This window comes from Panthera uncia, chromosome F1 (assembly GCF_023721935.1).
Source record: "Panthera uncia isolate 11264 chromosome F1, Puncia_PCG_1.0, whole genome shotgun sequence".
Classification (NCBI taxonomy): domain Eukaryota; kingdom Metazoa; phylum Chordata; class Mammalia; order Carnivora; family Felidae; genus Panthera; species Panthera uncia.
Window position 1 is genome coordinate 62734397 of NC_064813.1, and position 23279 is coordinate 62757675.

The following is a 23279-nucleotide window of genomic DNA, read 5'->3' on the forward strand; positions in this document are numbered from 1 at the left end:
AGGTTTTTTTTTTCGTATTTGCTTTATGCATTTAGGTGCTCCTATGTTGGATGCATACATTTTTATAAATGTTATATCCTCTTGCTGGATTGTCTTCTTTATCATTATGTAATTTGATGTCTATAACTTAAGATGTAAAGGCATACACAGATTGAAGGTGAAGGGACGGAAAAAGATATTCCATACAGGTGGAAACCAAAAGAAAACTGAAGTAGCTATACCTATATCAGACAAAATAGTTTTTATTTTTTTAATGTTTATTCATTTTTGAGAGAGAGAGAGAGAGCACGAGTGGGGGAGGTGCAGAGAGAGAGGGCGATGAAGGATCCAATGTGGGTTCAGCGCTAACAGCAAACAGTCCAACACTCGACCCCATGGACCGCGAGATCATGACCTGAGTCCATGATCAGACGCTCAACCAACTGAGCCACCCAGGCACCCCGGACAAAACGGACTCTAAAAACAAGAGATAGTGTATATTCAGGTGTGATATTTTTTACTCTATTCTGCTTTGCTTTATTGATTTTCCTGGGAATGTAGCCCCTTCCCTCTGCATGGCAGTTTGAGGGCGAAGCTGCTCATTAATATTTCACTTAGAATCAAATTAAGCTGGAATAGGGGGCGCTTGGGTGACTCCGTCGATTAAGCGTCTGACTTCAGCTCAGGTCATGATCTCGTGGTTTGTGGGTTCGAGCCCAGCATTGGGCTCTGTGCTGACAGCTCGGAGCCTGGAGCCTGCTTCAGATTCTGCGTCTGCCTCTCTCTCTGACCCTTCCCCACTCGTGCTCTTTCTCTCTCTCTCTCTCAAAAATAAATAAACATTAAAAAAATTAAGCTGGAATAGGCTTCATCTGTAATTAACTTAACCCCTCACCTCCTTCACCACCCGTGCCTTTTAGATCTTGCTGATATTTGAGGTGGGACAATGTTGGGCTGCAGCTTCCGTACTTTTTTGTTTTCTTTTGTATTAAAACTCTGGAATCCAACTATTATGAAATATGCAATACCATACAACTTGCCTCTGATTTCCAGCCCCTCCTCAGTGCCACTTTCTCAGCAAAATTCCGGAGGGGATGGGACTTGTTGGGCAAGACAATTTGGTCTTGCACTGGGGGCTTCCAAATTCCAGCCTGTCTTGCCAGCCCACACCATCACATAAGTTTCATCTCATTTGTCCTTCTCCTCAAAGTCTCTGTTTTTGGCAGACTCTCTCTTCTGCTGGTCTGTACCCCAGACCAGATCCTGCCCCAAGTCTTGAGCTGTTTGGCTCTCTGCTCAACTACGAAGGGCATATTTTTTTCACCGGAATTCAGTCCATCAAGGTTTTTTTTGCATACCTTGTACGTCCCGTAGAAAATCTTGATTTTTATTTTGTTGTTGTTGTTGTTGTTGTTGTTATGGGATGGAAGGACTTGTGTATCTTTCTGCATCATATCAAGAGACGAAGTCTCAGAAGTTAGTATCTTCTTGATAAAAATAGCCTAGTTGTCAGGCAATAAGGCTGAAACACAGAGATAAGACACCGGTCCATGCCCAACAGGAGATAAATCCCTGAGTCATGTACCAATCTAGGATTTTTGAAGACATAGACCTGAGACCAAGCAAGGGCTGTGCACTGTAAGGGAAGATTGAGCATCTTACAGAGAATGAAGACGGAAGAAAGAGAATACAAAGTCGGCTTTTCAGCAGCTCTTGGCAACTTCATACCCTTTCTTCTTTCTTCCTTCTCTGTGCCACGAATACGTGATTGATGTGTGTTTTTGCACGTGTAACAATTACATATTTCAGGAAGCCCTCTCGCGAAAAATATGAAAGTAATATGGTTCAATCTTGTGAAATGAAATACTCAATTTGGGAAGTTTCATTTTTATTGTCAATGTGTCTTCGGTGCCAGACAGCTGCCTAGCTCAGCATGTGCTACCTTTATGTAGATAAAGGAAACCCACTACTCGATTTTGGCCAAGTATGTATGAAGAATGAGGAGGAGGATAGGTCGATGAATGACCCTGAAGGCCCAGGAAGGGGCTAAGGACTCCTCTCCGTGGGAAAAGCTTTACTTAGGTCTCAGGGGCCATGTCCTCTGTTTCCCCAGCACTCTCCAGAACTGCTGGGTTCGGGTTTAAACTGCCTGGCTTCTGGACCCCAATATTTACTCCCACCACCGCTCCCCACACCCCTACGAGGCCCCTGATATTCTTCTAACAGGGAGTGGGAGGTCTCTACCAGAGAACAGTTCAGTCCTGTGTTACATCTGGCTCGATCATAATGTAATTATATTCATTATATTATATAGTAGATGCATTGTGTACATAATAATGTATATAATCAACATAACTATACACAAAACAATTATATATAGTAGAATTATATATAATCCTATTATATATGATTACATATAACTATAATTACATAATGTGAGTTGTTACCATTTTTATTTATTTATTTTTTTTTTTTTTAATTTTTTTTTTCAACGTTTTTTATTTTATTTTTGGGACAGAGAGAGACAGAGCATGAACTGGGGAGGGGCAGAGAGAGAGGGAGACACAGAATCGGAAACAGGCTCCAGGCTCCGAGCCATCAGCCCAGAGCCTGACGCGGGGCTCGAACTCACGGACCGCGAGATCGTGACCTGGCTGAAGTCGGACGCTTAACCGACTGCGCCCCCCAGGCGCCCCAGTTGTTACCATTTTTAGACGCCTATCGTGTCAACACATTCTTCCTATTCCGTCTTCCCCTACCGCCTTTCGCCCAATAATGAGAACTTGCTTTTCAGGTCTGCCCCAGCTGGACTCTCAGCTCCTCTAGAAAGCCTTCCCCACACTCACCTTGCCTGGGTTAGAGACCCCCGCGGCTCTCCCAGTCCCCCGGATTTTCCCTATTGCAACACTCACCATCCTCTGTGGGAATTGCGTGTTTAATGGTTGATCTCCCCAGCAAGAACCTCGAGCTCCACGAAGGGAGAGACACCCGCTGCTTTGTCGCTCCTTATATCGCCCGCGCCCAGAAGAGTGCCTGGCACGCAGCAAGCATCCAATAAGCATTTGTTGAATAAATAGTTAATTAATGCTAGGCATTTTGCGTTATACGATGGGAAAAAAATTATCATCGTAATACATGGGCCAGTGTTTCCCCAATCTGCTAGCTCACACTTCCTTTCTTAGTCGGGGCTATAAACCGACCAAGGGCACTTCACGTGAAACTGTCTCTTTGCCGGAGGAACGCCTTCCTGTCCACATATGATTACACGCTGGAAGAAGATGGGTCAGCACTACCTGTGGACCTTGCTCCTTTGCCTGCAAACCTGTGAGTTCTGACCTTTGTTGATGCCCTTCCTAGACTTCCATTAAGTTTCAGAAATCGCCCTCAAGGAAGACTTTGACTTGCCCTCTTGGTCTATGTCAGTGCGCACACCCTGGGTCTCAAAAGGTATCCCACTGGCTGGGGAGAGACCTAGGATCCAAACGTAACTGTCCTTCAGCTTTAGAGTTTATATTTCTGAATTTTATCCGTGCCCAGTGTCCAACAGTTTGAGACAAACCCCTCTGCTCCCGAGCGACAGCACTTGGTAAGCCCACCCAGAAAGCCATCTAAAACCGGGAATAACTTAAAAGCATTTCTTTTTGGCCTTAGATTCTGGTGCATGGTTTTTGACAGAGGTGTGCCCTTCCCGGGGATGTGTCCTTGCTCCCCGAGGTTAGAGTAATGCCTGCTCGTAATTATCATCGTGGACACTTTATCTCTCTTATCTCTCTCCTTTGTTTTCAAAGCACATTCAGAGCTATTATTACTCTGCTTCTGTCTTCCAAAACCCTCTAAAATAAATGAGGAAGAGACTGGTATTTCCATTCTGCAAGTAAGTTAGATCTCAAAAAAGAAATGGAGAACTCGAAATACTGTTTTTCTTACCTCCGGCTTAACAGTAACCTACAAGGACACATGAATATTTGTTGTTGTTAGTACAAAGAAAACTATGTGACATTAACACAACTCTGGGAGTGTCTTGTCATTGCCTGTATTTTCTCATTAAATTCAAACAATAGCCTTCTGTATATAAAAATTGACTACGCTCGACATTTCTATTATTCTATTTTTTCTTTTTGAGAGAGAGAGAGAAAGAGAGCTCACGTGCACATGTGTACCTGTGTGAGCAGGGGAAGGGCAGGCGTAGGGGGAGAGAGAATCCCAAGGCAAAGCCCAATGCGGGACTCGATGTCACGACCCTGAGATCACAACCTGAGCCAAAATCAAGAGTCAGACACTTAACCGACTGAGCTATCCAGGTACCCCTGATGACGTTTCTAAATCTACATACAGTCTCTCCTACCCCCTTGGGAAAATGGACGAGCAAATTCCTGGCATGTGTTAGAACACAGAGAATATGGTGGGTTGGGATTCCCTAAAAAGGTAGAAATCAATACACTTTGCTCTCTCTGGTTCCTTTGACCATTTAAAACTGTGGCTCCTTTCATTTGAGCTCCATGGAGATCGCCACTACCAGGAATAGATATTGTTAATCCCGTTGCATACAAAAAAAGTATAAACTAAGATCAGATTAAACGATGCACCTAAAGTTTCACAGCCTGAAATTTATAAGGCTTGAAAGGGACATTGGTTCCTCCCATCCCAGAGCCAGAGATCTTTCTGCTACCCTCTTTCTGGCCTCCTCTCATTAAGTTTTCAACGTCTTAAAAAAAATTTTTTTTTAATGTTTATTTATTTTTGAGAGAGACAGAGTGCAAGCCGGGGAAGGGCAGAGAGAGAGGGAGACAGCCTCCTAAGCAGGGCTCCAGGCTCCGAGCTGGCAGCCCAGAGCCCGACGTGGGGTTTGAACCCACAAACTGTGAGATCACGACCTGAGCCAAAGTCAGACACTTAACCGACTGAGCTGCCCAGGAGCCTCAAGTTCTCAATTTCTTGATGCTCTTTGAAGTGCTAGCAGATTTACTGTGATCCCTATCAAAATACCAAGAGCATGTTTCACAAAAATAGACACATGAATCAATGGCACAGGACAGAGAGCCCAGAAATAAACCAATGATTATACGGTCAATTAATTTTCAACAAAGAAGGCAAGAATATGCAATTAAAAAAAAGAATGTTCTTCAACGAATGGTACTGGGGAAACCGGACAGCCACATGCAAAAGAACGAAACTGGACCACTTTCTAGCATCATATACAAAAATACACTCAAAATGGATTAAAGTCCTAAATGTGTGATACGAAACCATAAAAATCCTAGAAGAGAGCACAGGCTGTAATTCTGCAACATGGGCCATAGCAACATTTTTCTAGATATCTCTTCTGAGGCACAGGCAACAAAAACCAAACATAAACTATTTGGACTGCGTGAAAAGAAAAGCCTTTTGCACAGCGAAGGAAACCGTCAAGAAAACTAAAAGACAACCTACTGAATGGAAGAAGGTGCTCGCAAATGACATATCCAAAAGATTCCTCTGAAATCACTGAAATAAGAGAAGTCTGAGCAGGCAAACTCATGACTCTTCCATGTTGGAAAACTTTTCTCAAAGAACCAAGACTCACAGTCTTATGCTTCAAATGCCACTCTCTCATCATGACTTGTGACTATGATCCTGACTGACTCTGCACGTGTCTAGCCACCCACCTTCTTGGGTAGAAGGCGGAAAAGTCCCCCACTTCTGCTCCGTGCCCGTTTCCTTCTCTGTGTTCTTTCTCGTGCTCTTTCAATTCTTCCTTTTCTCTACACTTGCTTCAGTTTCTTCAACCCCTCACCCACCTTGCCTTTCCTGCCCTCCAGCGATAATAGTGATGACTAATCACTTACAGATCATTGCTCTACATTGTCTATATGTATTATTTAGCTTAATCCCCACAATAGCACAGGAGACGAGTATTATCCATACCCCAACTTTGCAGATGAAACCCAGAAAACTAGAGATCGTTTAGCCAAAGCGTGGAGGAAGTAGGATTTGAACTCCAAAGTCTTTAGACTGAACCACTGAACAAGATTGCCTTTGCCCACTTTGATGCTGACACAGAAGAAAATACTGCCCCCACTGTTGATCGTGATTGCATTTTGGGACTTGTCAGGGGAGAGTGGTGATTTATTCCCGCAAAGACAGGAATATTCAGGCAGAGAATGGGGCTGGTGGGCAAGTCTTTGACGATAAACAGAAGTGTAGGCAGGCCACGGAGGCAGAATATCCAAGGAAATGACCATATCCAGACATGGTTCAAGTACCAGTCATATCCATATGATGTGAGTTGACTCAAATTAGCTTCTTCAAAGTAAACAAAGAGAGAGGCTGCTAACTTTCCCAAGGTCTCATGGCTGTCCAATATCAACAAGGTCTTGATGTCCTGTCGAACGTATAACACAGCAGGAGCATTCCGGAAGTCGATAGTTAGAAGTCTAAGAGGTGAGTGGACCCACTGGGTATCTATCTGTACACAGATAAGCCTCAACCATCATCCTGGGGGTTAGACACAGGACTTCGTGGCTGGAGAGTCCTGGCGAGATCCCACTGGTCACTAGTCCAGAGTCCTTGTAGAAAGCGACTTTTGAGATAAAGATAAAGCCTCTGTTCTAGAAAGAGGTTTGGGCAGGTTGTTGCCACAATCAGAAAGGCTTCCAAAGCAGAAGCCCAGTTATAGAAAAGAAAAAAAATATGTACGGGGGAAACTGGATATCAAGATATCAGCTCAAAAACCCAGTTTCCAAATAGAGGCTGGGAAGCTGCATCTGTGTGCCAACACGAAACTAAGAGGAGGCGGCCCGAAGCGCTGAGGCAGGCCTGGAGATCAGCATGGTGACTGACCAAGCAGCCAGCGTGTCTTCACAATGGGAGCTCCAAGCTTCAGTGCTAGGCCACCCAGGCTATTCAGGTGTCTCCTGAATCAAATCTTTCCTGTCCTGAACCTTAGAGACAAATGAACCTGCAAATCTGGGGTTACTAGGCTTACCTATGCAGAAGCTGGAAAAGAAAGAGGTATGAGCGATCCATTGGGGGACAGATGTTGGTGGCACGGAAGCTGGAAAAGAAAGAGGTATGAGCAATCCGTTGGGGGACAGATGTTGGTGGCACGAGGCACCCATATTTTCTTCGTTATACTCAACTTTTGATTGTACGCCATAGAGGCAAGTGGTGATGGAACAATGGTTGGCCAGGATCCCAACCCGGGTTTGAGAACTTGTGTGCGTGTCTGTTGTCGCTTGTTTGTTTTGAAGAAATGGATCAAGTCAACCCAGACCTCAAAGAAGATGACAGAAAGTAAAAAGAATCCAGCCGACAATAGTAGAGTATCGTGTGGGGGTGTCGGTTCCTTTTCTTAAAGCCTCGTGACCGAGGACCTGCCACCCTCATGGAGAACGACACAAAACTGGCTGCTCAACCCTTTGCTTCCTCTCTGGTCTCTGCTTCCCTTCACTCAGTGTAATCTGCTCTCTCTTCCGGGGGCTGTAGGGCGCAGCCACCTCCAGCCCCCCTTCCGGGGCTGCAAAATAGGGGGGGGGGGTTCTCCCCCGACTTATTGATCCAGGAGAGGCAGTGGGTGGGAGGAGAGGAGGGGATGGTTAGTTAGAGCCCAAAAAAGCCCAAGAAATGCTTATTTGAAGGATCCTGGAGACGCCAGGGCACACAGATGGGCGTTAGGCAACAGCACTCTTCCTCGTCGCTGCTCTCGGTGGCAGCTCTGTGCTGGCCTTCTCCAACGTGTCTCCTTGTCCCTTTGGAGTTGCCTGGAATGTTATTTTCATCCCTGTAACCACAGCTCTTTGTTTGCTATAACAAACGCATACAAGCGCCTACTATATGCCAGGCATTGTTCTAAGAAATTTCCAAACATTAACTCATTTAACCCTTGTAACACATCTACGGGGTAAGTGCCACTGGTCGCTTCATTTTAAAGCTGATAAAACTGGGGCGCAGAGAGGTTGCTAACTTTCCCAGGGTCTCATGGCTGTCCAGGACTCTAGGCTCAGGCAGTCTGGCTTTTCTTCGCGAAGGGGACCCCCAAGCCCACACCCCAGGGTCCCGGCCTTTTCTTGCCTTTGCTTCTCCTGTAGTATTTCTATGCTCTCCCCTCCCGTCTGTGGTCTGGTGTATGAAGTCAGGAAGTCACCCTCATCGAGAGATGTTGTAAATACGGGTCACCTCGTCTTCACTGGCCTCCCAAGGCTGGTCAGCAACCCCTTTATCCTTTTACTCAATGTGTTACCGACTCTCTAGGATGTTCCTTATAGAAACACTTCCTCAACATTTTTACATTCATCGAAATAATAATGGCAACTACCATTTATGGGTCCCAGGCGTTAAGCAGAGTCCACATCTTCGCAATTGCATTTCATAATTATCCACATTTTAGGGGTGCCTGGGTGGTCCGACTTCAACCCAGTTCATGCCCTCACAGTCCGTGAGTTCCAGCCCCACGTCGGGCTCTGTGCTGACAGCCCGGAGCCTGGAGCCTGCTTCGGATTCTGTGTCTCCCACTCTCTCTGCCCCTCCCCTGCTCGCACTCTGTCTCTCTCTCTCAAAAATAAACATTAAAAATTTTTTAAAAATAATTATCCACATTTTAGAGGTAAGGAAACTAAGAGAATTTCAACAATTTTCTCAACATAGCACAGCTAGGTCCAGATAGACCTGAATTCAACACCCGTGCTCCTAATCTTTACACTTCCCAGCTAGACCTGCCCTCCGCTCTTTCCTCTTAGCAGGTGGCCACACCTTCTCCATTTCTAAAGAGATGCAGGCTATCTTTTTTATCCTCTCTGCTCCAAAATGTCTGCTATGTACTAAGCACCTGTGGGTGCCCCCAAACAATTCTGTGAGGTGGGTGTTTTTACATCCCATCTTGTAGCAAACGATAAGGGTCTCAGTAAATGTCAGGGATTGAACTTGAATATAGCCCCACCTGGCTCAAACCTGAGTTCCCTCCACCACACCGAGCGGCCTCTCTTCTACCCCCACACCTACAACAAGATACGAAATGCCCCGCCCTTTGAGGTATCATCTCCTTTTTCCACAACTAAGACATGACCCTCCTCTGATTGAAAACCCTCTGCGTTTCCACTGCCCACCATTTCCATTCCACCTTTTGTTCAACGGCAAGTGTTAGTGGTCTGTGTCTCTGCACTGTCCCGGGTCTGGGGATTTGAGGGTAAAGTCCCTGCACTCAGGTCATTCACAGCATCCAGAAACACACACAGGTTCACGACTGCCACATAACAGGGCACGTACCGTGAAGGGAAAACACAGAGCTTCAGAGAGCCCATGAGTAGGAAGGAACACCCAACCTAGAGTGGGGCCGATCGGGGAAATCTTCTTTATGTGAAGACTCTTTGTCATCTTCTTCTCTACCACCTACCCCAACTAATCTCTTCTCTCCTGTCTTTTTTTTTTTTTGATATATAGCATTATATAAGTTCCAAGGGTACAACACTATGATTTGACATCCGAATACACTACAAAGTGATCATCACCAGAACTCTAGTTACTGTCCATCACCGTGTCGTTGACCTTCACCCATTTTGCCCACCCTCCAACCCTTTATGGGAACCATCAATCTGTTCTCTATATCAATGAGTTTGTTTTTGTAGTATTTGTTTAGTTGTTGTTGTTGTTGTTGTTTTTAGATTTAATATACGAGTGCAGCCGTACGGTATTGGTCTTTCTCTGACTTACTTCACTTAGCATAATACCCTCAAGGTCCATCCATTGCAGATGGAAGATTTCATTCTTGTTTATGGCTGGGTAGTAATCCATCACCATTCATATCCATTGATGGACATTTAGATTATTTCCCTATCTTGGCTACTGTAAATAATGCTGCAATGAACAGAGGGGTGCATATATCTTGTTTGAATTAGTGTTTTCGTATTCTTCAGCTACGTGCCCAGAAGTGGAATAGCTGGACCGTATGGTAGTTCCCATTCTTAATTTCTTGAGGAATCCCCATACAGTTTTCCATAGAGGCTGCACCAGTTTACATTCCCACCAACAGTGTATGAGGGTTCCCTTCTCTCCTCTTCTTCTTCAGCACGTGTTATTTCTTGTCTTTTTGATAAGAGCCATTCTAATAGATGTGGTTTTGATTTGCTCTTCCCTGATGATTGGTGATGTTGAACATCTTTTCACGTACCTATGGCCATCTATGTCTTCTTTGGAAAAGTGTCTGTTCAGATTCTGTGACCATTTTTTAGTCAGGTTGTTTGTTTTTTTCATTGCTGAGTTGTATGAGTTCTTTATATATACTAGATATTAACCCCCTATGAGATATATGATTTGTAAATATCTTCGTGCGTTAGTGGGTTTCCTTTGTGTTTTGATGATGGTTTCCTTCACTGTGCAGCAGCTTTTTAATTCTAGGTAGTTCCATTTGTTTATTTTTCCTTTTGTTTCCTTTGCCTTTGGTGTCGCATTCACAAATCCATCACGCAGGCTGATTTCAAGGAACTTGCCACGTATGTTTTCTTCTAGGTTTTATGGTTTCAGGTCTTACATCCAAGACTTCGATCCATTTTGAGTTCATCTTTATGGTATAGAATAGTGGTCCAGTTTCATTCTTTTGTGTGTGGCTGTTCAGTTCTCCCAGCATCATTTATTGAGGAGATTGTCCTGTCTCTATTATATGTCCTTGGTTTCTTTGTCCGAAATTAATTGACCATAAATATGTAGACACCTCTTCTATCTTAAGACAAAATCAAATAAATTAGTTTTACCTAATTCTGTAGCTACCATTCTATTTTATCCCCTTTCTTTCATGATCAGGATTTTCCACTTTTTACCACTTATTCTATTCTCAGTCCTCTAGACTCTGGCCTCCAGTTGAATCATCTTACTTGTACTACATTCTTAAAGGCCATCAACAACCTGCTAATGGACAAACCCAAGGTCTATTTTCAGTCCTTATTCCACTTGAACACTCTGAATCACTAAACATCTGTTCTTGAGACTCTTTCTCCTCTCGGGGTCCACGATATTGTCCAGTATTGGTGCCTCTCTTGCCACTTGGTCTATCTAGGTTTTTTTGGTAGTGCCTCCTCTATGGCTGTGAGCCCTGTTCACAAAGCAACCTTGGACTTCAGCCTTACTCTTCCTGAGTGGCTCACCTTTCCTTCCATCCCTTCCTCTTTGCGGATGATTCCTAAACCACATAGATTTCAGTTTAATGGCAAGTGACGGTTCTCAAAAAGAAGGGCGGCTTAAAGAAAGAAGTTTATTTCTTGCTCATATGAAAAAGTCTGGAGCTGGCAGTTCCATTGACTGACTAGTTGACAAAGTTGTGAGGGATACTTTTTCAGCCTTCCTGATCCACTGTCCTCAGTACTTGGCTTCCTCTTCTTGATACAAAATGTGTGTCTAAGATCCGGCTGTCATAGCATCCCAGCCTGCAAGAAGCAAGGAAGAGATGAAGAGAGCAAAACGCCCTCTTCTTAAAGACACAGAAGTCATATACAACACTTCCACTCTCATCCCCTTGACCTGAACTTAGTCATATGACCAAAGTTAGCTAGCAGAGCACCGGGCAATGTAATCTTTATCCTGAGTGACCGTACCCCCTGCTAAAAATTAGGCATTCTCTTGCTAAGAATGAGGGAGAGAACACATATTGGAAATGACGGGCGGATTCTGCCATAGTCCCCAGGCAATACTTTGAGCCCATTCTCCTTCCTTACCTTCCATCCTTCCAACTACTTACTGAGATGGTCCACCATCATCTCAAATTCAATACTTCTAACACTAAATCTGTTTTCTCCTTTGGACTTTTTTCCAGCATAAACTTAGCGTTCCAGTATCTATCAGTTTTCACTGACACAGAGTAGATGCCCACAAACATATTGTTGAGCGGTTGAATTCTCTCGGATTCCTCCTTATTCCTTGCCTTTCTTTGCATTATCTCTCAAATTCCACACTTCCTTTCCATTCGCGTTTTCATTCTCAGGTTCATGTGCAGATGGCTACAATGGCCTCCCAGATGGTCTCTCAAGCCCAGCTTCTCTTTCCTCTTATTCTTCCTACACATCCTTACTGTAGTTCTAGGACGCGAAAATATCCTTTTAATCTTCATTCTCAAAAACTTTAATAGTTCCCCTCTGTGGTATAAGCTGCCTCATATCTAAACCAGATATATATCTCCACCTTATCTCTTTCTACTCCGTTATGCAAATCCATATTCGTGCAACCCACATGCATGTTTTTCTGCTTCAGACCTTTTATTCAGGGCCCAAAGACCTGAGACACCCACCCTTCCCCTTTTTATGCAGTAAAATTCTATTCCCTCTTTCAAGGTCCTCCTCAATTTCTGCTTTCTCTAAAAGGTTTTCCCTAACCTCTGTAGCTCAGTGATCTCTCCCTTCTTTAGATTCCTACTGTAATTACTGTCTCTACCATTCACTTGAATTTACCACTTACTACCTCATTTTTTAAAGGAGAGCTATGTGTATCTGTGTGTCTTATTTCCTAAGCAGTTATGAAATTCCACCCCCCCGCCCAAAAAAAAAAGGCAGACACCGTCTTGGTCAGAGACTTGCCTAGTGTATTACATGGTAAGTCCTTAAGACACGTTTGTACCACGAGTTCTCTCGGAAATTGGGGTTTTCCTTAAGTCCCCTCCGATGCTAATATAGTGTTTGAGTCCCTACAGCACCAAGCAAAATAAATATTGGGATAGCTTGATCTAGAGATTCTTTTTTAAAACCTGAAGTCTGAAGACAAGCATCAAGTCCATCAAGTGGAGTGGTACCGAAAACTCTCCCTGGCCTTTACTTGAATTAGCCCTTAGTAATGGCTCCTGACATCTTCTTCGACACGGTCCTGGTACCATCGGGAACATCGTGGGCGTGGCCTAGGAAGCCCTAAATGGTATGCACCAATTACAAAGGTGATGCTGAAGAGAGTGATGAAGACAAGAATCCTCCTCCTCATCATCGCTACCGGCCTCAGAAGCAGCTCACGTTTCTTGCGCCATGATGGTTACAAAACATTCCACGCGGGTCATCTGGTTTGCCGATCGCTAATTAGGTAGCACAGGTTCTAGGGTTATTATTGCCATTCTACGGATGAAGCGACCGAGACCCAGGAAGCTTCTGTGACTTTGTGAGGTTGTCCGGCTGATAAGCTGCAGTGCCAGACCCCACATCTTCAGCCTCCTTATCTTTCCACTCCATGCTGTGCGCGGTGGCCACCTCTCTGAGACCACAGCTGGAGGGTCTGAAGGTGGCAGAGGCCGCGTCGGGTGCGTGTGTGAGCCCCCGGCCTTTCCTTAGCGAGCCTGGGATCCTCACCGGCTCCACCTACCTACCAGTGCGCCTGCCTCATCACCATATGATACACCAGCATCACTTCCGGAGCAACTTGCTCTGGGGGGGGCGAAATCGTGTTTGAAAAACAGCATCACACACCCTCCACTCTGTGGTGGCACAATTACCATGAACTCTAGCCCTGGCTCGTCTTCACAAACTGCCTCCACACTCCTGGGGTTGGAAGAGAGAAACCACATCCTGTTCTCACACGTAACTGGAATCTACAGACCAGACGAGCACTTGGGTGCGAGGGCTTGACTTTAAAAAAGCCATGGGATATCTGGCCCCAAGTGCAGAACCCAGCGCGGCATGGAGACGTCCGCGCCCTTGTTCAAATCACATGAAGAATTTCAAGGTTGGGGCGCCTGGGCAGCCCCACTGGTGGAGCGTCCAACTCTTGATTCCGGCTCAAGTCACGATCCCAGGGTCGTGGGATCGAGTCCCGATTCTCTCTCTCTCTCTCTCCCTCTGCCTCTCTCCCCAGCTCATGATCTCTTTCTCTGAAATAAAAAGACACCAAGGAAAATCATAACGAAGAGAAAATACAACGACAGGACTGGACTGCATTTATGGAAAGAATGGCTGTATAAGCGGAGCCTCACAGCTCAAATCTGTATTGTTCGAGAGCCCGCTAAATATTTTGTATCTGAGCATCTGTGGGTCTCTGATCAACACTGATCTCTTCCTTTAACTGTGAAAAAGAACAGGAACTCTGTCAATTTTTACTCACCCACTGTATCCCCCAGCTCCTTACATTATGCTCGGCAAACACGGGTATTGTCAACGCAATTAATGAATACCTGCTGTAGTCTCTAGAATAAAGCTGACTTGGAATAAATGCATGCATTCGTTCACAAATGTATGAACGAATAAATGAATTTTGCTTACTTCAGAAGTTGTTCCCAGAGATTCCAGGCAACACAGAGGTGAATTCCGTTTATTAGTTCATTCCACAAATATTTTCTAAGCACCCGCTGCATGTCCTGTACTCTTCCAGAGACTGGAGATTTAGAAGTGAACAAAAAACACCTCCCCCTATCACCAGCCTGGGGAATATTTACTCCAGAGCCTCTAAAGCGCTCTCTGCCAGTATCTTCCCAGAATAAAGGCATAAATGTAACTTTCTTTTTGCAGAGACCACAGCAGCCAGGCTCTTGTGTCACCTCACCCGTCCTTGGCAATATGATCTGGGGAAAGAAAGACATTTAATTCTCGAACCTTCTGGAGGTTTATGGTCGTCATCCCTCAAATCTCTTAGAGATGTGGGTCTGTAAGTCTAGGTAAACGTTTCTGATGAAATAGATCCCTTGAAACTTACTGGAAACTTAGTTTTTGAATGAGAACCCTGTAGCCAATTTAGCCATCATAACATTATATGCAGAGTAGAATATCTAAAAAAAAAAAAAAAAGGAAGAAAAACTTCCAGAAGCTGGATGAGCTGTATCTGGGGCGGATCCTCAGGGAGGCTCAAGTCTGGGGAGATAGGGAATTCCCAAAGGTACAGTCAGATGGCTATGGTTTTCCTTGTATGTCCCCAGGTCTGGAAGCAGCTGGAAGTGACACAGACATCCTGCCGGTGACTGGGATCCTGGGGGAGTCGGTCACTTTCCCCCTAAACATCCAACAACCGCAGCAAGTTATCAACATCGCTTGGAATTCTGAGACGTCTGTTGCTTTCGTCACGCCAGGAGACCCAGGAACAGCACCCAGAGTCACTGTGACCCACCAACATTACAATGACCGAATAAATGTCTCCCGCCAGAACTACAACCTGGAGATCAGTAATCTGGGGGTGGAAGATTCGGGCATCTACAGGGCTGACATAAATCTGAAGATGGCTGAAACGACGGTCACCACCACCAGGCGCTACAACCTGCAAGTCTATCGTAAGTTGCGGGAGCCCAGGGGGCTTGTTTTGTTTTGCAAATTTGCTGTCTATAGAAGGCCTTCATTTCTGACAATTGGCTTCCCTAAATCTTTTTGCCCTTGTACATGCTTGTATAAATACATCAATGCTAACAAAGAGGAGGTGCCTTTTCTTGTTTCTAGCCACGGAATCTTCAATCAGCGGTTTGTCCCATGGGCCTGGTTTTTCTTTCCTATAAAATGTGACTAATCATACTATTCACTTCCCACAGACACTGAGAGGATCAAGGGAGATAGGGCATGGAAAGTACTCTTTTTTTTCTTTTTTTAAAGTGTTTATTTATTTTTGAGAGAGAGAGAGACAGAGACAGAGAGTGGAGGGGTGGGTGCAGAGAGAGAAGGAGACACAGAATCCGAAGGAGTCTCCAGGCTCTGAGCCATCAGCACAGACCCCGACGCGGGGCTCAAACTCACAGACCTCGAGATCATGACCTCAGCCGAAGCCGGACGCTCAACCGACTGAGCCACCCAGGTGCCCCTTAAAGCACTCTTCTTTTTAATGCTTATTTTTGAGGTGGGGGAGGGGCAGAGAGAGAGGGGGACAGAGGATCCTAAGCAGGCTCTGTGCTGACGGCAGCAAGCCTGATGTGAGGCTCCAACTCATGAGCCGTGAGATCGTGACCTGAACCGAAGTCAAATGCTGGAAAGTACTTTAAAAAAAAAACAAAACAACACACACTTTTTATTTTAAAATAAGTGTAGATGCATTGCGAGGTGTAAGGAACTGTACCGGAAGGTTCTGTGTGCACTTCACCCAGCCTCTCCCAGTGGTAACATCTGATGCAAGTGTGGTACGATATCAAAACCAGGAAGCTGACAAAGTACGTCTATGGAGCCTGTTCACGTGTGAGTATACGCGTAGCTTGCACCGGACAACCGCTATCACAGTGAAGGTACTTAACTGTACCATGGCGACAAGACTCCCTCAGTCCTTCCTGGTCATCCCTCCCCAACTCCTGGGAGATGCCCATCCCTTCCTCCCATCTATCCTTCTGTTATTTCACGAATGTTACAGAGATGGACCTCGTGTGGCATGTGTGCTTTTGAGATTGGTTGTTTTTTCACTCAGCATAATGTACTTCTGAGTCATCCTAATTATTGCAGGCCTCAATAGTTTATATCTGTTTATTGCTGGATAGTATTCCCTTGTATGGGTGGACTAGGTTGGTTCACCGTTCCATCGATCAAGGGACATTTTAGTTGATTCCACTTTGGAGCTATTACGAATACAGCGGCCATGCACATTCACGTACAAGTTTCTGCATGAAACAAGTTTGTGTTTCTCCGGGATAAATGCCCAAGAATGAAAACATATGGTAAATCCATTTTTCTTTTTTTTTTTTTTCTTTAAAAAATGTTTATTGTGACATGGGGCGCCTGGGTGGCTCAGTCGGTTAAGCATCCGACTTCGGCTCAGGTCGTGATCTCAGGGCTCCCGAGTTCACGTTTCGGATTCTGTCTCCCTGCTTCGGATTCTGTCTCCCTCTCTCTCTGTCCTTCCCCCGCTGGCTCTGGCTCTCACTCGCTCTCAAAAATAAATAAACATTAAAAAAATTTATTTCGATAAAACATACGTAACATTTAATATTTTAACCATTTTTAAGTGTACTGTTCAGTAACATTACCTACATTCACAGTGCTGTACAACCACCGCCATTAGCGTCTCCAGAACTTTCTTCTCTCTTTTAAATAGGTCTATTTTTAGAGAAGTTTAAGGTTCAGAGAAGAATTGAGTAGGAAGTACAGGGAGCTCCCATACGCACCTTGCCCTCCCGGCACACACACATGACCTCCCCACCCCCCACCCCTGGCACACACATTACCTCCCCCATGATCAGCATCCCCACCAGCGGTGCATTTGTTACAGTGAAAATGTACATAAAGTCATCATCACCACCCAAAGTCCAGTTTGCATCACGGTTCACTCTTGGTGTGGTACATGTGACTCTCGAGTATTTGAAATGTGGTGAGCCCAAAGCGAGATGTACTGTAAGTGTAAAATGCATGCCGAATTTCAAAGTCTCAGCACCAAAAAAAGAAGCTAAGAGACCTCATTGATAATTTTTATGTTGGTTAGCGGTTAAGATAACATTTCGGCTATATTAGGTTAAGGAAAATACGTTACTAAAATTAATATAATGTATTTTCACTATTAATGTGACTATTAGAAACATTTTAATTACAAAAGTGATTCACTCTTACAGTGAATCACAATAGTTTTGTTTCTATTGAGCAGCCGTAATTTCTAGCATGCATCATCCTTGAGCCATGTCTCAAGGATTTCACCATCCACCTGCTCACGGCAGAAAAACACAGACATGTGGCTAAGCCACACTGTGATAGATAGATACCATTCAGGTATATAGTTAAACCGCCGAATTCAAGTTCCATAAAGGCGGGGACTTTGTATATGAAGTCCATCCCTGGATCCCTAACACCTACCTTGTCAGGCACATGGTGGGTGCTTCCGAAGTATGTGTTCGATGAAAGAATGAATGACGCATAATAAGTCCCAGGTCCCAACACAGTGCCGGACAATCGTAAGTGCTCAATTCATACAGCATGATTGAATCAGGTTGTATCCGGATGGAAGGCGTAGTGGAAAGGGCATCAGTGCTGGCACTGGATCTCTTGCCAGTTGTGTGACTTCAGCCAAGCTGTTTACCCTCTCTGGGCTTACATGTCCTCATCTGTAGAATGTAGCTTATAACAGGTGTGATTAAAGGAGAGAGCTCCTAGTATAGCCCATGCCTTACAGTTGATGCCTAATGACTAGTCATTACTAACTTTTTAACCCTTAGTCCTTATTTTAAATTCTAATTATGAAGGGCTTCCTAGACGGAGGAGGCTCTGGATTGGGCACGCGTAACACAGTCAAAGAACCACACCCTGCCGTGGACACTTTAGAAAATATCTGGTTCATTCAAGAACTTTGGCTGGGAAAATAAAGAGGGTGTTCAATTTCAAGACGTTTGTCTTCATCTTTTTATGTTCAGTTTTACCCACTCGATCTTTGGAAGGTATTATGCCACCTGCGGTTAGGACAGACCACGGGAAAGTCTCGGAGAAAGTCAGATTGCCCACATACCAAAATCTGTACCTTTTAGGGAGGTAGTTGAGCAGATGAAGAGAAGGCAACTGACATTTATTGAGCTCTCTGTGTCTGGCATTCTACCACCTAATTTTTAAAAATACAGAGAAATCACACATATTTAGGCAATATATGCACAGAGAGAAAGACAATACAGTGCATTGCAACTCTTCCTTCTCCAAGGCAGTCATTGTTGCTAGTTGATTTTGATTTTCCCATAGATAATTAATGTAGATGGATAGATAGATGATAGATAGATAGACAGGTAGATAGATAGATAGATAAACAGACAGACATTTGGGTGTTTCTTTCTTTCTTTCTTTCTTTTTTAATTTTTTAATTTTTTAATTTTTTTCAATATATGAAATCTATTGTCATATTGGTTTCCATACAACACCCAGTGCTCATCCCAAAAGTAGGGTGTTCTTTATATACAATAGCTCATTCAGTCCTCACAACAAACAACACTGGCAGGAACAAAGCATCTTCGTGTTGTAAATGACAGAGTGAAGGTTCAGTGAAGCTGTATGTGTCCTCACTCTAGAAAGCAGTAGAGCCTGGTTAGACACGGGTCTGCCGTGGCTTTCCCACTCGCGACCACAGCTCTGACCTCTGCCCAGCAGCCTGGTTCTGGTAACATCTCTGTTCCTGCTGAAAAAAACGAGATAGGCTCTTATTCATTACCAGTCCTCCCCACTTCAACACCCAGCAAAAAAAAAAAAAAAATAAAAAAAAAAAAAAAAAAAGGTCTTTCTAAAAATAAGTAAATACCAAGCAGAGACTTCAACATTCTTGTAAATCGAGTTTCTAAAGACACACACACACACACACACAGGCTTATTTTTTTTGCTATATACATCTGTATCTGTCACCTCTGTAGCTCATCAAGGTTACTTCAAACTTGTTGGGAGTTTTTTCATAAGTCACCACTAATTCTGCTCTGGAATAGACCCCTCTGAGAGGACCCCTCTGCTTAGGACTGGGGTTTCTGGTGACGTTAGAGTAAGAAACCTTTACAGCTTCTTACTTCCCATATTCTCCCTCACATGCACAGACAACTTTGGAAACACCACATTAATTAGAAAGCTACATGCCGGTTCCTTCTGAGCCCTTCCCACGTGACTATGGTGGAAGGAAAAAACCCAGCACCGCAGCTTGGCCAAGCATGAACTAAATTTACCAACCCTGAATGTGGGCGTTTTCTTATCTGCTGGTAAAAGAGAGAAGATCTTCCCCCTTCCTTCTGCTGGCCCCAGATAGCTCTTACTTCAAACTAAATATAAATTGTTCTTCAGTTAACCCTTTCCTAGCCTACAACTTGTACAGTTTACCTTTTGAGTGCTTCGGTAAAAACTTTTTTTTTTTTTTTTTTTTTTAGTGAACTTTTTAAAGAGATTGTAACTGGAGGGCACTTGTTGGGATGAGCACTGGGTGTTGTATGGAAACCAATTTGTCAATAAATTATATTAAAAATAAATACAAATAAAAGAGGCATAGAGTCAACTCCCCCCAAAAAAGAGAGAGAGAGAGACTGTAACTTTTCACCATGGGCACTTCAAAACAAAACAAAACAACTTAATGAAAATACACCAGAAAACAGAGTAAAAAAACCTCTTTAAATGCTTACTTATTTCTTTTGAGAGAGAGGAAGTGTGAGTGGCGGAGGGGCAGAGAGAGAGAGAGAGAGAGAGAGAAAGACAGAGAGAGAGAGAGAGAGAGAGAGAGAGAGAGAGAGAATCCCAAGCAGGCTGCTCGCTGTCAGCACAGAACCCAACTCGGGGCTCAATCCCACAGACTGTGAGATTGTAACCTGAGCCGAAATCAAGAGTCGGTTGCTTAACAGACTGAGCCACCCAGGTGCCCCCCCAAATGTTTTTAAAGACTGTTTCGTGCAGTGGGGTGCTGATAAATGTTCAGCAGGTTCTCGATGGCCCGTATGTGCGTGCTCACACGCGGAGATTTTATTGACACAGAGGATGTGCGACACACGATTTCATAAATGATAATAAAATATACAGGAGTCTTTATCGTAAATCCCATAGAGCCAGTTATATTTCCAGATGCTTTCACAGATTTTTGCTGGACATTTATGCCACGCAACCTACGTTGCAATCGATGGAGAAGCCAACAGGAATATTGGTTGGTATTTTCGTTACATTAACCGATGAGGAAAAAGTGATCCGACAAACTCATTACAGAGCTTCACTTGCACATCGATGTGAGCAACTTCTGAATCGGATAACCGTTTTCAGACGCCGGAAGAAGATTTCCTCGTTTTTTGGTGCTATTCACAATGTAATGGCTGCAGACTGGAGGCATTTTTCAGCCGAATCTGCTTTAGTAATCCTCCTCCTACTGTTTTCTTCAGTCCAGAGTGACCATCAGCAACGCAGGCGGTCCAGCCCAAGTTTGTAACCTTGGCCAATTTCTGCCGTGTAAATATCCCCGTTGCGCGTGGCTCATTTTAAGACAGGCAGAATTGGGAAGACTTTGTAAAGCGTGACAAAAGACACATACGACAGATGTAACTTTTAGAGCACAGATAATTGTAATTGTCCAAAAAAAAAAAGAAAGCGGTGAGTTTTGAGTACGTGTTAGCTTTTTTAAAAAATGCAGTGTAGTTCTTTGTAAGTTTCTATAATTTAATTTTTCACGATGGCTGTGTTTAACCTCCCTCTTGAAAAAATTTCTGGGGGCGCCTCGGTGGCTTAAGTCGGTTAGGCGTCCAGCTTCGACTCAGGTCACGATCTCATGGTTCGTGAGTTCGAGCCCCCCCATTGGGCTCTGTGCCGACATCTCGGAGCCTGGAGCCCGCTTCGGATTCTGTGTCTCCCTCTCTCCGTGTCCCTCCCCCGCTCCCACTCTCTCTCTCTCAAAAATAAATAAACATTAAAAACATTTCTGAAGACTTAGCGGTTGGCTCTCACAGGCTGGTATAGGCCGGCTCCAGCTTACTACGGACACGTGCGTTTTCCCCTCCCAGGTCGGCTTGGGAAGCCAAAGATCACTCAGAGTTTAATGGCATCTGTCAACAGCACCTGTAACGTCACACTGACATGTTCTGTGGAAGACGAAGAAAAGAATGTCACATACAGTTGGAGCCCCTTGGGGGAAGAGGGTAATGTCGTTCGAATCTTCCAGACCCCTGACCGCCAAGAGCTGACTTACACATGTACAGCCTGGAACCCTGTCAGCAACAGCTCCGACTCCATCTTGGCCCGACAGCTCTGTGCAGGTGAGCAGCTCTGTCCGTCTCTCCTTAGCCTCCGAGCGGCGAGGCCTGAACTGGGCCTCGTTCCCCAGTGGAGTGTCCCTCCCTCACGCCAGGCCCGGTCTCCAGGGGCATCTCCCCCCCCCCCCCCCCCAGGAGGACCTGGCAAAGAGCCCAAAGCTGTCCGAGAGAGGCCAGGCACTTGGGGTGTTCCGGAGGCCGCCCCCGCTTGGCCCTCTGATTCCGTGTCTAATCCTGACCTTCGATAGCAGAAAGGAGAGTTTCCCTTGGAGCTTTGGCACCCCCCTGGAGGGGACCCCATTTTTGATAGTGCCCCTGGGTGGGGGCAAGCCCGTGGGCCTATTTCCTGAGAGCCAAGTCTCCTTGTGTCTTCTGTTTCCAGACACGGCAGCGGGCCTCCGTCCCCGCCACACTGGGCTGCTGAGCGGGCTGGCCGTGCTCTTTCTGTTTGTTGTCATTGTGCCTTCACTGCTTCTGTGCCTTCTGTGCAAAAGAGGACAAGGTAAGATTTTTCCAGTAGGTAAAGTGTGGAAACGCCCCTTCCTTCTTCCTGGGGCTGGAGTCATTTATCCAAGGTGGTGTGGAGAGGTCCTCTGTTTCAGGGAACCTGCCTTCCTCTGAGCCCCACCCCACCACCTCCAGTGATGACCCCTCGTCCTGGATGCCGGTGCCCTGAGTGCGCTTCAGAATCTCTTCCTGAGGTCGCCGGTATCTGGTGGGCTCAGAATTTGGGTTTGAGTTGAGTACTGCAGTTAAGAGGCTGTGCTTCACGGGATAGGTGTCTTTACCTCTCTGGCTCAGTGCTCTCAACACGTGAAATGAGATCTGAACTAAAGGGTTTCCAGGGTCACTTCCAATTCCATTTTGTCTATGACCTTTGGAGAGTCACTGGGGACATGTACTAACTTAGGATTCCATGGTCATCGCTAGGTACCTCTGGATCCTTCTGGATCCTTCTGTGAGTGTGCCATTCGCAATTCAGAAACCCTGATCTTGGGGTCCCAGAGGATCATTATACCCTCCTGTGCCTCCCAACCCCACCATCTCCCGAAACCTTCCTTCCCCACCAATCCTAATAACAAGCCTGGATATAGAGAGGCCCCACCTCTGCCTCCATGTTCCTTGACTCTCCTTTGGGTCTGATTCCTTAGGTTCCTACCTGAAGACCTCCAGGAAGAACTCTGGTAAGTTCTCAGCCACGCAGTTCCCCCTGGATGACAACTGGGAGAGATGAGTTCACGGCAGACTGCTTAAGACTCAGCTTCTGCTTTGCAGACAGTCTGGGCGGAAGGTCCCAGGTGCGCTGGAGTATGAAGGCCCTAGATTCTGAGGCCCTAGATTCTGGCCATCTCTTTTTAACTTCACCGTGAAGTGTTCCAAGGAGAGGAACACACTGGGGTGAATGCCTTTAACAGCTCAGGAATTCTTAAGAGTAGGGACTGGTCTCTCCCGTCTTTGCCTCTCTGTGGCCTCACACACAGCCCGGAGCACAGAGGGAGCTTAGACAGTGTTTGACCGTGAAGATCTATCAAGCGACCGTGCATGGATTTTTGTTGTTTATTGATTTGGGGGGGGGGGGGGGGGGGGGGCAGAGAGAGGGGAGGGAGACAGAGGATCTGCAGTGGGGTCTGCGCTGAGAACGGAGAGCCTCATGCGGGGCTGGAACTTAGGAAGCGCAGGCTCATGACCTGGGCCAGAGTTGGACGCTTAACCCACTGAGCCACCCCGGGGCCCCACGACAACGCAT

General features: G+C 45.3%; 1 protein-coding gene across 1 annotated transcript; it reads left to right on the top strand.

Moving 5' to 3' along the window:
* Positions 1-2770: 2770 nt before the first annotated feature.
* Positions 2771-22766, top strand: CD84 (CD84 molecule). The gene is made up of 5 exons (XM_049635066.1): positions 2771-3303; positions 14822-15169; positions 21284-21535; positions 21915-22034; positions 22684-22766. The coding sequence occupies exons 1-5, from the start codon at positions 3237-3239 to the stop codon at positions 22764-22766; spliced, it is 870 nt and encodes a 289-aa protein (XP_049491023.1). The 5' UTR covers positions 2771-3236.
* Positions 22767-23279: the final 513 nt, after the last annotated feature.

Bases quoted from the DNA above. Each gene is read 5' to 3' on its own strand.
- CD84 (XM_049635066.1), top strand. From the start codon at position 3,237: ATGATTACACGCTGGAAGAAGATGGGTCAGCACTACCTGTGGACCTTG. The intron at 15,170-21,283 runs GTAAGTTGCGGG...TTCCCCTCCCAG, and splicing joins CTACAACCTGCAAGTCTATC to GTCGGCTTGGGAAGCCAAAG. The intron at 22,035-22,683 runs GTAAGATTTTTC...CTGATTCCTTAG, and splicing joins TCTGTGCAAAAGAGGACAAG to GTTCCTACCTGAAGACCTCC.